Below are 13,399 nucleotides of genomic sequence, written 5' to 3' on the forward strand. Positions count from 1 at the left end.
TTCATATCAGGTCTAACGTGGATGTTTTATGCTGATTTTTTTCTTCTTATATTTTAATATTTTTTAAAAGTCAAAATAAATAATGAATAACATATTTGAACTCCTTGCATTATCAGGAGTCCATAGGAACTGAAATGGGTACAATCGGAGCTCTCTAGGAGTGAATTTCGGTCAAAATCCACTTATGGACCTAGAGAGCTCTGATTGTACTTATTTCAATTCTTGTGTATTTCTGAAATTACAAGGCGTTCAAATTACTATTCATTGTTTATTTTAGCTTCTCTAAATGTATTAAAATATTATCAAAAAATTAATTAAATCTTAAGGCCTATGCTATGTATGCATGCAAATTAAAAAGAGGAATGAAAGGAAAGGAAAAAATAAAAGAAGCAATATGTATAGGAGAGATGAGAGAGGAGATAAGAAAGTGATGAGGAAGAAAAGAAAAATGATAAAAAAAAATTAAATTTATTAAAAGGATAAAAAAGTATTCACTAGAAAAAAATATATTCTTTGATAAATAATAAAATAATATATTTTTTATCAATTAAAATTTCTAAATGCGTCATTTGATAAATTATCGTATTTTAAACCTTATAAAGCCTCCAAATAATACTGACGTGTAGTTCAATAAATTCAAATAATAGTTCAGGTCAACTAGACAGACCTGGCTTAACCAATTGCAGTAAATTAATATTTAAAATTTTCTATTATTGTTTGGAAGTTTATTTGGGAAACAGACTGCCTGCGGATCCACTGCAACTCTCACTTCATCCATCGAATTAAAATACGTGCCTTCTTCTTACTCGGAGGGCCCCACTCCAGCGGCTGCTCGGTTTTGAAAATGGTCGATTCAATTCTAACGACCGTACACAAAATTGGATCGGATCGCAATCGCTTGTGGACCCCGAATGTACCCGTCTTCTGATTGGTACGATTGGATTCAAATCACAGTGCCAAACTGTTTACTATGTGCAAACGATTTAAAATTTCGCTGAAGGTTGAACGAAGCCGAGAGGAAGAAAGAGAGTACGAGAGAAGCATTTTGAAGTTTGAATCTGTCTCAATGCGGCGACTTCCACGAAGCGGCATCGCGACCAGCTTCACTTTCCGGATCGGTGCGATTATCCCTTTGAATGCTGTCTGGCCGCCGAGGATTCGGGAATCCGGCATTCTTTTCATGGTTCTGGAGGCTTAGAGAACAGGATTAGGTTTTGGTTCTATCTCCCTTAGTTCTTTCGAGCTTAGCGTTACGATTTGCCCGCTTTAACTGTTTTTTTTTTCTCCTGGAGGGTAGATCGGCGATTTGATTTTATTGGAAAAGTTGAAATTTTGGACTGGGGGAATAATAGTAGAGTTTCGAGTTCTATTGTATTGAAGTTTGGTGGAAGGAAACATGAATCACGGCCTTAGGGCTGGGGTGATGGCGGCGCCGGCTCCGGAGCGGACCTTGACCAAAGAGGCGGATGACGAGCTCGCCCTATTCCTCGAGATGCGGAAGCAGGAGAAGGAGCGGAGCAACATGCCACCGCAAAACGCCAGCGAAATCGACCCTCCATCGGGTATTACCAGCCGTGATAATTCCTTTCTCTATGGATATAGAACTTTTTTTTTTCCGGTAGTTCCTCACTTCACAACTTTCCTTCCTAACAATGAATTTATCTTTGTTGGTTCTCGTGTATAGGTTCTAAACAAGGGATTGCTCCCCTATTCAAGATCACAAAGGCCCGAATGGATGAATTCCTAAACTCTGACCGCGGAAAAAATGACTACGACTGGTATCATAATATTTTCCTATCAATCATATACTTACTATCTATGACATACTTCCATGATGAATTTAGATATTTGATCTTTGCTCGGGTGTCCAATCTGGAAATATGTTTTCTTCACCAATCTCGTCGTGTGGCTGTTGTAGTGTTTGTATCAAATGGACTAAGTTCCTATGAGCTTAATGCATTTCTCTCTTACGAACTTGGATAAACTAAATTTCTTTCCGTCCTTTGTGGTTTAGTAGTAATCTTATTAAGATGATCTATAATAAAATTCATGGTTGCTGTTGGACTTACCAATTTGGAGAGTGATCAATTTTCTGAATTGGGTATTTTACAGATTCACAAGCTTCAAATTCTGAAGATCTAAAGCCTGTATTCTTTCATCCACATATGAAAAATATTTGTCGTTCTATATTTTTATTTCTTATTTAATTTCTCCTCATCCGCCTTTTTTTCCTTGAGCTAAGGAATCCCTGATGAAATTCCAAATTTCCTTACGGTATCTTACCATGCAGCGGTACATTTGTCATAATATGTAATGTGATGTGTGATCGCAAGTACACGGCTACGTCGTCAAGTAATAAAAAATCGAATCCACATAGACTGTGAATCAAGTACTAGTCAGAATGACAAAATAGGTTATTTAGAGAATCAAGGGTGGTTGAAGTTACGAAATGAAGGCAAAATGTGAGAGAGAGGGCGAAAGAAGCGATGTGATCAAGTAGATGAGAAGAAATAAGAGAAGGCAAAATGATCACAGAAAAAAGGCAGAGTGTGATTAATGTGAGAAGACAGAATGTGATCATAGAAGGAAGACAGATAGGACTGTAAATGAACCAAGCGTTCGTGAACAAGCTTGGTGTTCGGCTTGGTAAGAGCTTGTTATGTTCGTTCAATATACACAAGATTAATTCAACCAACAAGTTTGAACAATTCGTTAAACTAAACAAACAAGCTTGAACGCATATGTGTTCAGTTCGTTAACGTTTGTAAATAATGTTCGTGAACAACGTTCGTGAACATGTTCATGAACCATATTCATTAATAAAACTCTTTTCAATATGCTAAACAAATAATAAAATAAAATAAAATAAACAAATAAGTTTAAATTATCAAGCTCAATAACCAATCAAACTAAAAGTTTCAAACAATCAAACAAGCTTGAATTGATAACTCAATAATATCTAAACGAACTAAGCTCAAGCCAATCTCGAACCAAGCTCAAGCCAAGCTTGATGTCCCCAGGGTGTAGCACAGCTGGGGGTGCATGGTTTCGTGGTCAAAAGGTCCAGGGTTCGATCCTCGGAGTGTCATTGCCTCCCTCCATATCCGTGGGACCGGCTCTAGGGGGGCCGCTGATGTGGCGGTTCCACATTTTTGAATTGAGAGCTTGATAACATCTAAACGAACCAAGCTCAAGCCAAGCTTCAAACAAGCTCAAGCTCATAAAAAATAAACCAAGCCAAGATTGAGCAATCATTTCAAAAGTTTGGTTCATTTTAAACTCGGTTCGACTCAGCTCGGTTACCTTATCAAACAAGTTGAACACCCCAAAGCTTGGCTCGGTTCGTTTACAACCCTAAAGATAGAGTGTGATCAAGATAGGAAGACAGAGTCACAGAAGACAGAGTGTGATCACAGCTAAAAGGCAGAGTGTGAATAAAGTAGAAAGACAGAAAAATCACAGAAGGTTCAGTGGTGAAGGTAATTCTAGGATTTCGGTTTCACCCAAATGATTTTAAATACTTAATCTATGTTTGATTTTCTATCCTCAATGGTTTTTTTAGGTAGATCGTCCTATGATATTCGATATAAACTTTTGGTACTACAACGGTGTACCAACCCTAATCATTGTCTACTTTCGGAAGGATCGTAACTAATGATCGAAACATAGGGGGACCCTATTACTAGATCCCTCGACCTCTATTAACCACCTTTCCTACTGCATGACAACGAATTAGGTTCAATCCATTAAGCTCTATGATGACCTAGGGTTCCTTGTGGCATATCGGGTTGCACTTTCGTATCCGACTCTCCGCATCTTGATGTTCTACGGGTTGGAGGGTTGGATTCTCCTTTCAGTTTATCGCTAAACCATCGTGGGATACGAATCTTGTGCTTTTGACATCGAGGTCATGTTAATACGGTAGATTTGAACCATAAACACACATTTCATTGAACAAGAAATATGCAAACTCAGTAGATTGAATGAAAAGATGTTCACATATTAAAAGGCTACTCCCTACATTTTAGAATCTAAATAACTACTCCATCATAAGGAAATTATAAACCAAAGACACTCAAAGAAGCATTCATAGAATCCAAACAGAGAATAGAGATAAGAAATGCTTAGGGAGAAGATTTTCGGAATGGTTCCTTGTGCCGGAGATGGACAAATCATTAGAGTAGATGCAGGTGATAGCTCGGGGAAACCCTTTCTCAAGGAGGAGGACGAAGCCCTTCGGTCCAGATCCCTAATCCAAATGAAGAGAGCTCCTTTTATAGTGTTGAAAAATGGGATGCCGACATGGACCGCGCGTCTTGGCACAGGCGCCCGTGTCGGGTATGGAGGTGCTAGATCTGGCGGGCCACGACCCGTGCCGTTGGGCATGGGCGGCCATGGCAAATCAGCAGAGCCCGACACGACCCGCGCCGCCTAGCATGGCTCGTGCCGCTGGGCACGGGCTGGTCGTGGTAGAGTAGCAGAGCCATGCACACTTGTGACGTGGGGAACAAGCACCCGTGTCTGACCAGGGCTTCTTCATCTTGATCTCTTTGCTCTCCATTTTGTTTCAATCTTCGTTCCTGTCATTCAAAATACACGAGAGCAGTATCTAGGAGTAATAAAACATGAAAATGAGACATAGAATCATGAATCATGCATGCAAAAGTAGGGTTGCGTTAGGTTGCCAGCCAGCGTCAAATTATGGCAAATATTCAATGAATGAATCCATTAAACTATTGTGCTAATGCTAGGTTGTTCCCCGGAAGGAACGCATTGCAGGGTCCGATCTCCAGAACTCGGGTGTAGTGATAAATATGCAAGAGTTCACGTTACAGGGTCCGACTGTAATGTCTCAGCAAGGACCGCTACATTTCCATGAGAACTTGGGTGTAGTGTTAAATAGGCAAGAGTTCTCACACCATAGGTTAGATAAGAACAAATATGATAGGAAAACTAATAATCTAAAATTTGGAACATGGAATGGAGGTAGTAGATATAATGATTAGGAGAAAAATTAGTATTTTGTGTGTACAAGAGACAAAATGGACAGGCGAGAAGGCAAAGATGATAGAGAACTCGGGTTTTAAGTTATGGTACACTGGAAAGAGTAAAACAAAAAATGGAGTGGGTATCATTGTAAATAGTTTGTTAAAGGATGAAGTTGTAGGAGTAGTTAGAAAAGGGGATAGAATTATAGCCCTTAAGCTAATAGTGACGAAAGAAACTATGAACATAATTAGCGTATATGCACCACAAGTAGGATTAGATGAAGCTACCAAATCAAGGTTTTGGGAGGACTTAGATGAAATATTACAAAATACGATGAAAACCCTATATACTTCACACTTATCATAATGCAATGGGAACAAATGTGGATGGATAATTTTGAATTAGCTACACAGTCTATTGTGTCACTTAATTCCATGTATAATTTCTAGCTAGTAACTTTATGGCAATATTTATAGTTGTAATCTTAAATTTTAATCACTACCAACACAGAAGAATGGACAGCATTATATCTAAAATAATGATGTTATGTTATGAGCAAAATAATAAAAAACCATAAGTTGATCTATTTTGTAAATCGTAAGGAAAAATTACGTGATAGGATAAAGAGTTGCTACAAATCTAAATATACTTTATCATGCTTACAAATGATTTTTTAAAAAAATTGATTAAATCAGAATGAGAATTGGTTTAAGCAGGAATAGATTATTTGGCACATGATTCTGGCTCCAAAAAATTGTGTTTTCACCAGAAGAAATTAGCTTATTCACTTGCATATCTGATAGTATGGTGACGTTCTAATAGTGAGGATTGGATCTGAGAGATGAATATGACAATGAGCCTAGGGATTAGAGTGTGATTGCACCATACTGAAAATGTACACCACATCTAATTCATCTAGTTCTTACAGCTGCCTCCAACCTTAAAGGGAAAGAAAACTCGTTGCATAGATGTTACTTAAATTTGATCATAAGGTATGCCATCAAAAATATCAGTTACTCTTGCATGTTTGTGTTGGCCGTGTGGTGAGTTCAATTTTGATATTTCTGAGTCACGGTAGTTTGTAGACAATCTGTAGTTCGTATAACCATGGTATATTTGTAAACAATCTGTAGTTCCCTATAATTTCTCCAATTTCTAGACAGCTTGTATTGTTGGCAACTGGTGTGAGTACTGCCATTGTATATACTCACATGATTCTCCTAATATATTCATTTGATTAGGACAATATATATTGTTGAAATATGGAACCAATGATGAAATTTTGATACTAAAATTACGAACTTAACCTGTCTACCATGGAGTTATTTGGTTGGCTAAGTATTTACATGGTCTCACCTGGTGTGACAAAATTAATTTTCTATTTCAGGCTTCTTACACCACCAGGTACTCCAATTGTTCAATCTTCAGATACTGAATATAGAAGATCTCCTATCGGCAGTAATGGAACACCAAATGCTCGTTCAACTATGCTGAGATCTAGGGTGAGCCTATTGTTTATTTTTCCTTTTTTTCATATATGCGGTTTACCAATGAAATAAACCATGGAATGCCTTGATATATTAGCAGTATCATACACGACAATTAATTAGGGCACAACAATCCATAGATTACTTGTTCTTTATATTTTCTGGTTGAGGATGTTTGACTTTACATAAAAGAATAGGAAAAGCCACTACAACCTCTATATTTACTATATGATACTTTTCGTGCTAAGCTTGATGAGCCATTGATCTCTAGTAAGGACTCCTACATCTTCACTCTTCTTGTCTCCTTCCCACTTCTTCCTCTCTTTTCTTTTTCTTCTCACCTTCCTCCTACTTCCTTTTCTCCTGAGTCCATTCCCTGCACATTCCCTTGTGCTCTGGTATTGTGGTGGGAGATTGCATATGAAAGATTACCTCATTTACCTTATTAAGTTTGATCCTATCAGTGATTTCTCAATAGAGATCACATAGTTGCTGTTGAAAGAATGTTTATATTTTCTGTGGCAGTCATTTGTTATCACATTGGTTATACATACTATAGAAATCAGAGTGATCCACTTTTTTACACCAAATTTTTTGGGTCATCATAACATCCATCCGCAGTTAATAAATGCTCCAGATCCTTCAAGAGATTCATTGTTACCCAGACCTGCATTGAACTCATCTGCTATGGGAATTCGGCGACTATCCTCTGCCGGTGGCCGTAATCACAGTGGCTCTAGACCTGCTACGCCGACTGGACGTTCTACTATACTTGCTGGTCCAATAACTACCAGTAGACCTTCCACTCCAACATCTCGAGCTACTATACGTTCAAAGTCACAAGCACCTCCACCACGGTCGTCGACACCGGTCAGGTCTTCTACACCAACTTCCAGACCCACAGTACTGACAACCAGTAATCACTCTTTGAGGTCAACAACTCCTACAAGAAAGCCTTCTACACCAAATCGACCATCTTCTGTCATAGGATCTGCTTCAACAGCATCTAGAAGTTCAACACCATCACGAGGAAACTCTGCGACCATAAAGTCTCGACCAGTGAAACCAGCAGACATCCCTGGCTTTTCACTTGATGCACCTCCAAACTTAAGAACATCATTACCTGATAGACCATCTTCAGCTTCTCGAGGCAGGCCTGGAGTCCTCAGCAGACGGTCATCTTCTGTTGAACCTGGTCCCGGTGCCCGACCAAGACGCCAGTCTTGCTCTCCATCCAGAGGAAGGGCTCCAAATGGTGGCACTCAAAGGGTAAATTCTGTGCAAGCTCCAAGCAAACTACAGCAAAGTGGTGCCAATGTGAATTCTATTGCAATTGGAAATAAAATGGTCGAGCTCACAGTCAACATGAGAAGGCTCGTGCCCTTGAAGCAACACGACTACCGATCAACCAATAGCAGCCTCTCTACTAGATCTTCTCTTTCACCAGGGAGCACCGGTTTTGGGAGATCACTGTCGAAACAATCCTTGGATATGGCCTTTAGACACATGGTATTGGCCTTTGCTAGCTTTTGATTCATGTTTCTTTCAATTCTGAATGTTCATCTTTGCCAAAGCAGGATATCGGACAGACCATTCCCAACAACCTGAGGCCGGTTTCAGCATCATCATCGACTTATAGTGTGAGGTCGGGACCTACAAGAAGTAGGACTTTGAGCGTTTCAAACTCTCCTCTTGCCACAAGCAGCACCACCAGTTCTGAACGAAGCGTAAATAACAACCATATGGCCGGTCTGGATGGAAGTGAGGTTGAAGAGGATATGATCAGTGAGAAAGGAAGCATTTGTTCCTCTACTCTCTCCATTGCCAGATAACCAAGTAGAAGCGTCTCTCTCTGTTCAAATAAGTTCTAAACACACGAGGAAGGTTTCTTTCGGAACGAACTGATGAATTATGTAATACTTGGATCAAATTCTTTGTTCCTAGAATTTACGGCGCTAAATATTATATTTGACTTTCATGAAACAGAGTTTGTCCTCTCCTTCAACATGTTTAGAAAGTAATTTATCATATCATTATTTGATTATTTGGATAGGCTATTGGAATCTTATCCATTCATAAAATATATCATTAAAATTTACTTTCTAGCATGTCCATATATGAAGAAAACATTGATCATTTGACAAAGTTGTCCTTAACCATTTTTTTTTCAGAACAAGGATCGTCATTTCAAGATTCTTGGTTCAAATACCACTAGACATTTGATCTTTATCTTTCTGAAATCATGACTACTTTGCACTGTGGCATTGTCAAAATAGTTTCCATCACAATGTAAGAAGAACACACATTATTTCAATCTTGATTACTCACCAGTAGTCCATACATGAACATAAACCTCCGGTGAAATGATGGAAGCGAAAGCGGTCTCTCAAGATTATGTCCCTGTTGTATATACCAGACACAAGTTTGGCAACCAAGTGGCAATCGTCGCAAACACGAAGATTCTTTGTAATCCTTATTGGTGCAGGAGAAGAGGTACTAATGAGACCGAACGCAATGGCCAGCTTCTCACTATGCAAAGAAAGTGCTCTCTCTTTCGCATCTTCTTCTATATCTTGCAAGACCAGTTTCTTATCAGGTACATAACCCACCGCTTTCAATCTTGATGCAATTTCATCCAGTTGCAAATATATCTTCTCTTTCAGAGGGTGAGATATATCCCCCACCAGGAACTCATGAACAACTCCTTGAACCTCAATTGAGCTACAACCTGCTTCCTTTTTAAGCGAACTGTCTTTCATCGACTTCCTCAGCCTTGCCACGGCGTTCCAATTTCCTGACCTGGCGTATAAGTTAGACAGAATTACATGTGCTCCGTGGTTTCTAGGCTCCAGCTTCAGTAGATGTTTACAGGCATGCTCACCTAGCTCAACATTCCTATGGATAGCACAGGCTCCAAGCAATGCTCCCCATACCGAAGCACTAGGCGGCATCGGCATATTCCTTATACACTCTTTAGCTTCTTCCAATAACCCAGCGCGGCCTAGGATATCAACGATACAACTGTAGTGCTCAGCATTCGGTGCAATGCCGTAGACAGGAAGCATTTTGCTAAAAAACAGCTTGCCCTCATCGACCAAGCCTGCGTGGCTACAAGCACAGAACAAATTGGTGAAAGTAACACCATTAGGCTTGACCTTGGCCTCCTGCATTTGTTCAAAGAGATCCAAAGCTTCCTTTCCCTCCCCGTGCATTGCGAATCCAGCAATCATGGCACTCCACACAAACACATCCCTGTTCTTCGTAGATTCAAACACATCGAGCGCCTTCTCCAGATCTCCGCACTTGGAGTACATGTCGATAAGAGAAGTGGTCAGATGAAAATTCAACGCGAAGCTGTTCTTCTTGATGTATGCATGGATCCAACAACCCAATTCCAGTGCGCCCAATTGGGAACAGGCAGACAGTGCAGCGACTAAGGTTACCTCATCAGGCTTTACATCAGCTTGCTGCAGATCGTGAAAGAGATCCAGTGCTTCCTTTGAACGCCCACTCTGTTCATAGCATGAGATGAGAGCATTCCAAGAGGCGATATCACGGTCAGGCATTTGATCGAACAGATGGCGAGCGGCATGAAAATGGCCTAATTTGCAATACCCAACAAGCATGGTAGTCCAGGAGATGGAGTCCTTCGTGTTCATGCTGTGGAAAAGCAACTCTGCGTCCTCCAAGCTTCCGCACTTCACGTACATGTCGAGCAAAGCGTTGTCGAGTATTGAGCTTGCCTCAATGTCATCATTTCGCTGGATGTAAGCATGGATGCGCCTTCCGAGTTCCAAGTCGCACTTTTTCCCACAGATGGAAGCGGCGCTGACCATGGTGACGTCGTTGGGCATCACGTTCTCCCGCTGCATCTCCTCGAACAATCGCAGAGCGTCGTCCCAGCGGTCTCCCAGCGCGAAAGCATTGATCATGGAATTCCAGGACACGACGTCTCGGGACGGGATATTGTCGAACACCCTGAGGGCAAGACCGGAATCGCCACACGCTGCGTAGAAGTGGACGAGCGTGTTGAGGATGAAAATGTCGGAGCTGAAAAAAGGGGACTTGACGACCATGCCGTGGAGCGCGGCGCCTTCGCGGAGGGCGGAGAGCGCCGCGGCGGCCTTGATGGCGAATGGGAAAGTGAACTTGTCGGGGTCGTCGGGGCCGTCGGAGAGTAAGCGGGCGAAGAGGAGGAGGGCGAGGCGGGGGTCGGGGCCGGCGGCGTGGGCGCGGATGAGGGTGTTCCAGGAGAAGAGGTTGGGGAAAGGGATGCTGTCGAACAGGCGGCGGGCGTAGGCTAGGTCCGGGGAGGGGGAGAGAGAAGCGCCGACCAGGAGGCGGCTGGCGGAGAACGGGTGGTGGAGGAGGCCGAGGCGGAGCATGCGGCAGTGGATGCGGTGGATTGTCCTGGTGTCTAGGCGGCGGTAGTCGTCGAGGAGCTGGAGCACTGGATGGTCGTCGCCATTGCTATTGACGCGGACGCAGTTCCTGTTGCTGTCGTTGGATGCGCGCATTGGAAGAGCAATGGAGGAAGGGAAGGAAGGGAAGGAAGGCAAGAGTTGATTCGCCATGGATGAGGACGATGAGTTCAAACTTCGAACCGATTCGAACGTGAGTACAATATTTCAACCATATATTCACTTTGTCCAAATATGTTAGTATGCAAATATTACCAATTTTATAATAAAATATTTTACCGACTAAATATTATGATCTCATACCTTACTAATTAAATATACCAATCAAATATTTAGGTGTTTACAATCCTTCCTCGCTACATCTAATTTTATATTTAAATAAGATTAATACATATAATTTTAATATATTAATTTTGCATTTTTTGGTTAATTAAATTAAAAAAAAATGGTAGTCCACTTTTTTCTTGGACTCCATAAAGAAAAAATTATCTGACATTAACTTATACCGCCAATAATCCCAAGAATAAATATTTTCCATTGGAAATACCCTTAGTTATAGGATTGAGGGTTTACTTGTCTCCGCATAATAGGTTTATTATAAGAGCACCCACAATGAGATGTTAAATGAGTATTATAACACCTATTTAATACCCCTTCTCCATTGTGAGTGGGCATTATAATGCCCACTCACAAGAGAGAGGAGAGAGGATGTTTAAACCTTTAAACACCTTCTCTCTTAATTTTTTTAATATTTTTTTTTCTTTTTTAAATTATAAAATTTTTAATATTATTTAAAAAACTAATAAAAGGGATGAATAAGTGTATGGTGGATCCATATTAATGTTAAAAGGGATGTGAGTAAAAGAGATATATTGTTATAATAAATATGTGACAGTAGACTCTATATCTTTTGATGAGATGGTGAATATTATAATACATTAGTTGTGAATGCTCTAATGGTAAAAGATCAACTTCTGACCGTTGCACTAAAACTAGATGTTTTACATGATTGAAAGAACAGATATAACATAAAGGAGCCGTGGTTTAATTTAAGACAGCAAAAAAATTATTCAAATTATACAAATTTTAATACGAACTACTGTAATAATAATTAATTAATTTGTGACTGAATAAATTTTGACTAAATTATTTTGATCTTTCTAATAACTAAAAATTACTTATTAATTCAAAGTATGTTTAATCAAATGATAAATTGTCCTAAAATTTTTAATAGCAAACTCAATTTTCTCCTCCGTTCCTATATTAGAAAAAAAATTATTCTCACCCTCTTCAACTTCCTAATCTATATCGATTTGCTTAATTGCCCATATTTTTTTAGTTATATAAAAAATTCTATAATGAGATATAATTTCTCATAAATATAACATATTTAAACTAAAATATACTGAACCTCCCTCCATATCCGTGGGGTCAGCACTAGGGGGGTCACTAAGGTAGCGGATCTACTTTTTTTATTTAAACTAAAATATACTATATTTTCTATCAAATTCAGCATCATTCTTTTTCCGCTTAATCAATTGATTGACATAATCGATTCTAATTAAATGATATTGAATTTAGGAGAAATTTTATATTTTATTTTATACTTTTTGTATTTATTAAAATTAATAAGAGATTTTGGTCTAAAAATAATGGTATAATTGTTTGCGCAATATCCCTAGGTCAAGGTTGACCTGGTTGACTAATCTTGGGTTGACTCAAGCTTGAGTCTTGATGTTTGAGTTTCGATGTTTAACAATACATGAAGATTGCAAATGCAATCATCCGATTGGGGGATTGTTGATATAATTCATCTCTGGTTAAGGACTGACCAGTTAGATGTGAAGAAGAGTCAAGTAGGTCAAAGGGTTAACCGGATACTTGACTAGGAAAGTCCTAACTGGACGTTAGGGAAGGGGAAATCCTGATGAGTGAAGTCAAACAGTTGGAAATCCTGGTGAGTGAAGTCAGATGAAAATCCTAGTGAGTGAAGATCGGTGAAAGTCCTGGTGAGTGAAACCAAACAGATAGAAAGTACTGTGAGTGAAGTCAGGCAGATGCAAAGACCTGGTAAGTGAAGTCAGACACGTGGAAATCTAGGTGGGTCAAGGTTGACCGGACACCTAGTGTTGGGAAGTCCAAGTATGTTGAGATATATTATCTGTATTTTTTTAGTTATATAAAAAATTCTAAAATGAGATATAATTTCTTCTAAGTGTAGCATATTTAGACTTTTTGTATTTATTAAAAATAACAAAAGATTTTTGTCTAAAAATAATAGTATAATTTCTCCTAAATTTAGCACTATTTAATTAGAACCGAGTATATCAATCGATCGGTCATGTGAAAAAAGAGTTGTGCTTAATTTGATAAAAAAATATACTAGATTTTAGTTTAAATATACTGAATTTAGGAGGAATTATATCTCATTTTGAACTTTTTTTGTCAAAAAATGAGGACAATTAGATAAATCGATGTACATTGGGGAGTTAAAACAAAGAA

General features: G+C 39.3%; 2 protein-coding genes across 2 annotated transcripts; one reads left to right on the plus strand and one right to left on the minus strand.

The window, feature by feature from the left end:
- The first annotated feature begins 975 nt into the window (after positions 1-975).
- On the plus strand, positions 976-8,533 carry LOC122018220 (mucin-5AC-like). Its single transcript, XM_042575767.1, has 6 exons — positions 976-1,211; positions 1,298-1,562; positions 1,685-1,778; positions 6,377-6,491; positions 7,098-7,985; positions 8,054-8,533. Exons 2-6 carry the CDS (start codon positions 1,397-1,399, stop codon positions 8,306-8,308), a joined length of 1,518 nt encoding a protein of 505 aa, XP_042431701.1. The 5' UTR covers positions 976-1,211; positions 1,298-1,396; the 3' UTR covers positions 8,309-8,533.
- A 168-nt stretch (positions 8,534-8,701) lies between these two features.
- On the minus strand, positions 8,702-11,177 carry LOC122018236 (pentatricopeptide repeat-containing protein At2g29760, chloroplastic-like). The gene has a single exon (XM_042575768.1). It carries the CDS (start codon positions 11,048-11,050, stop codon positions 8,801-8,803), a length of 2,250 nt encoding a protein of 749 aa, XP_042431702.1. The 5' UTR covers positions 11,051-11,177; the 3' UTR covers positions 8,702-8,800.
- Positions 11,178-13,399: the final 2,222 nt, after the last annotated feature.

This window comes from Zingiber officinale, chromosome 1A (genome assembly GCF_018446385.1).
Source record: "Zingiber officinale cultivar Zhangliang chromosome 1A, Zo_v1.1, whole genome shotgun sequence".
Taxonomy (NCBI): domain Eukaryota; kingdom Viridiplantae; phylum Streptophyta; class Magnoliopsida; order Zingiberales; family Zingiberaceae; genus Zingiber; species Zingiber officinale.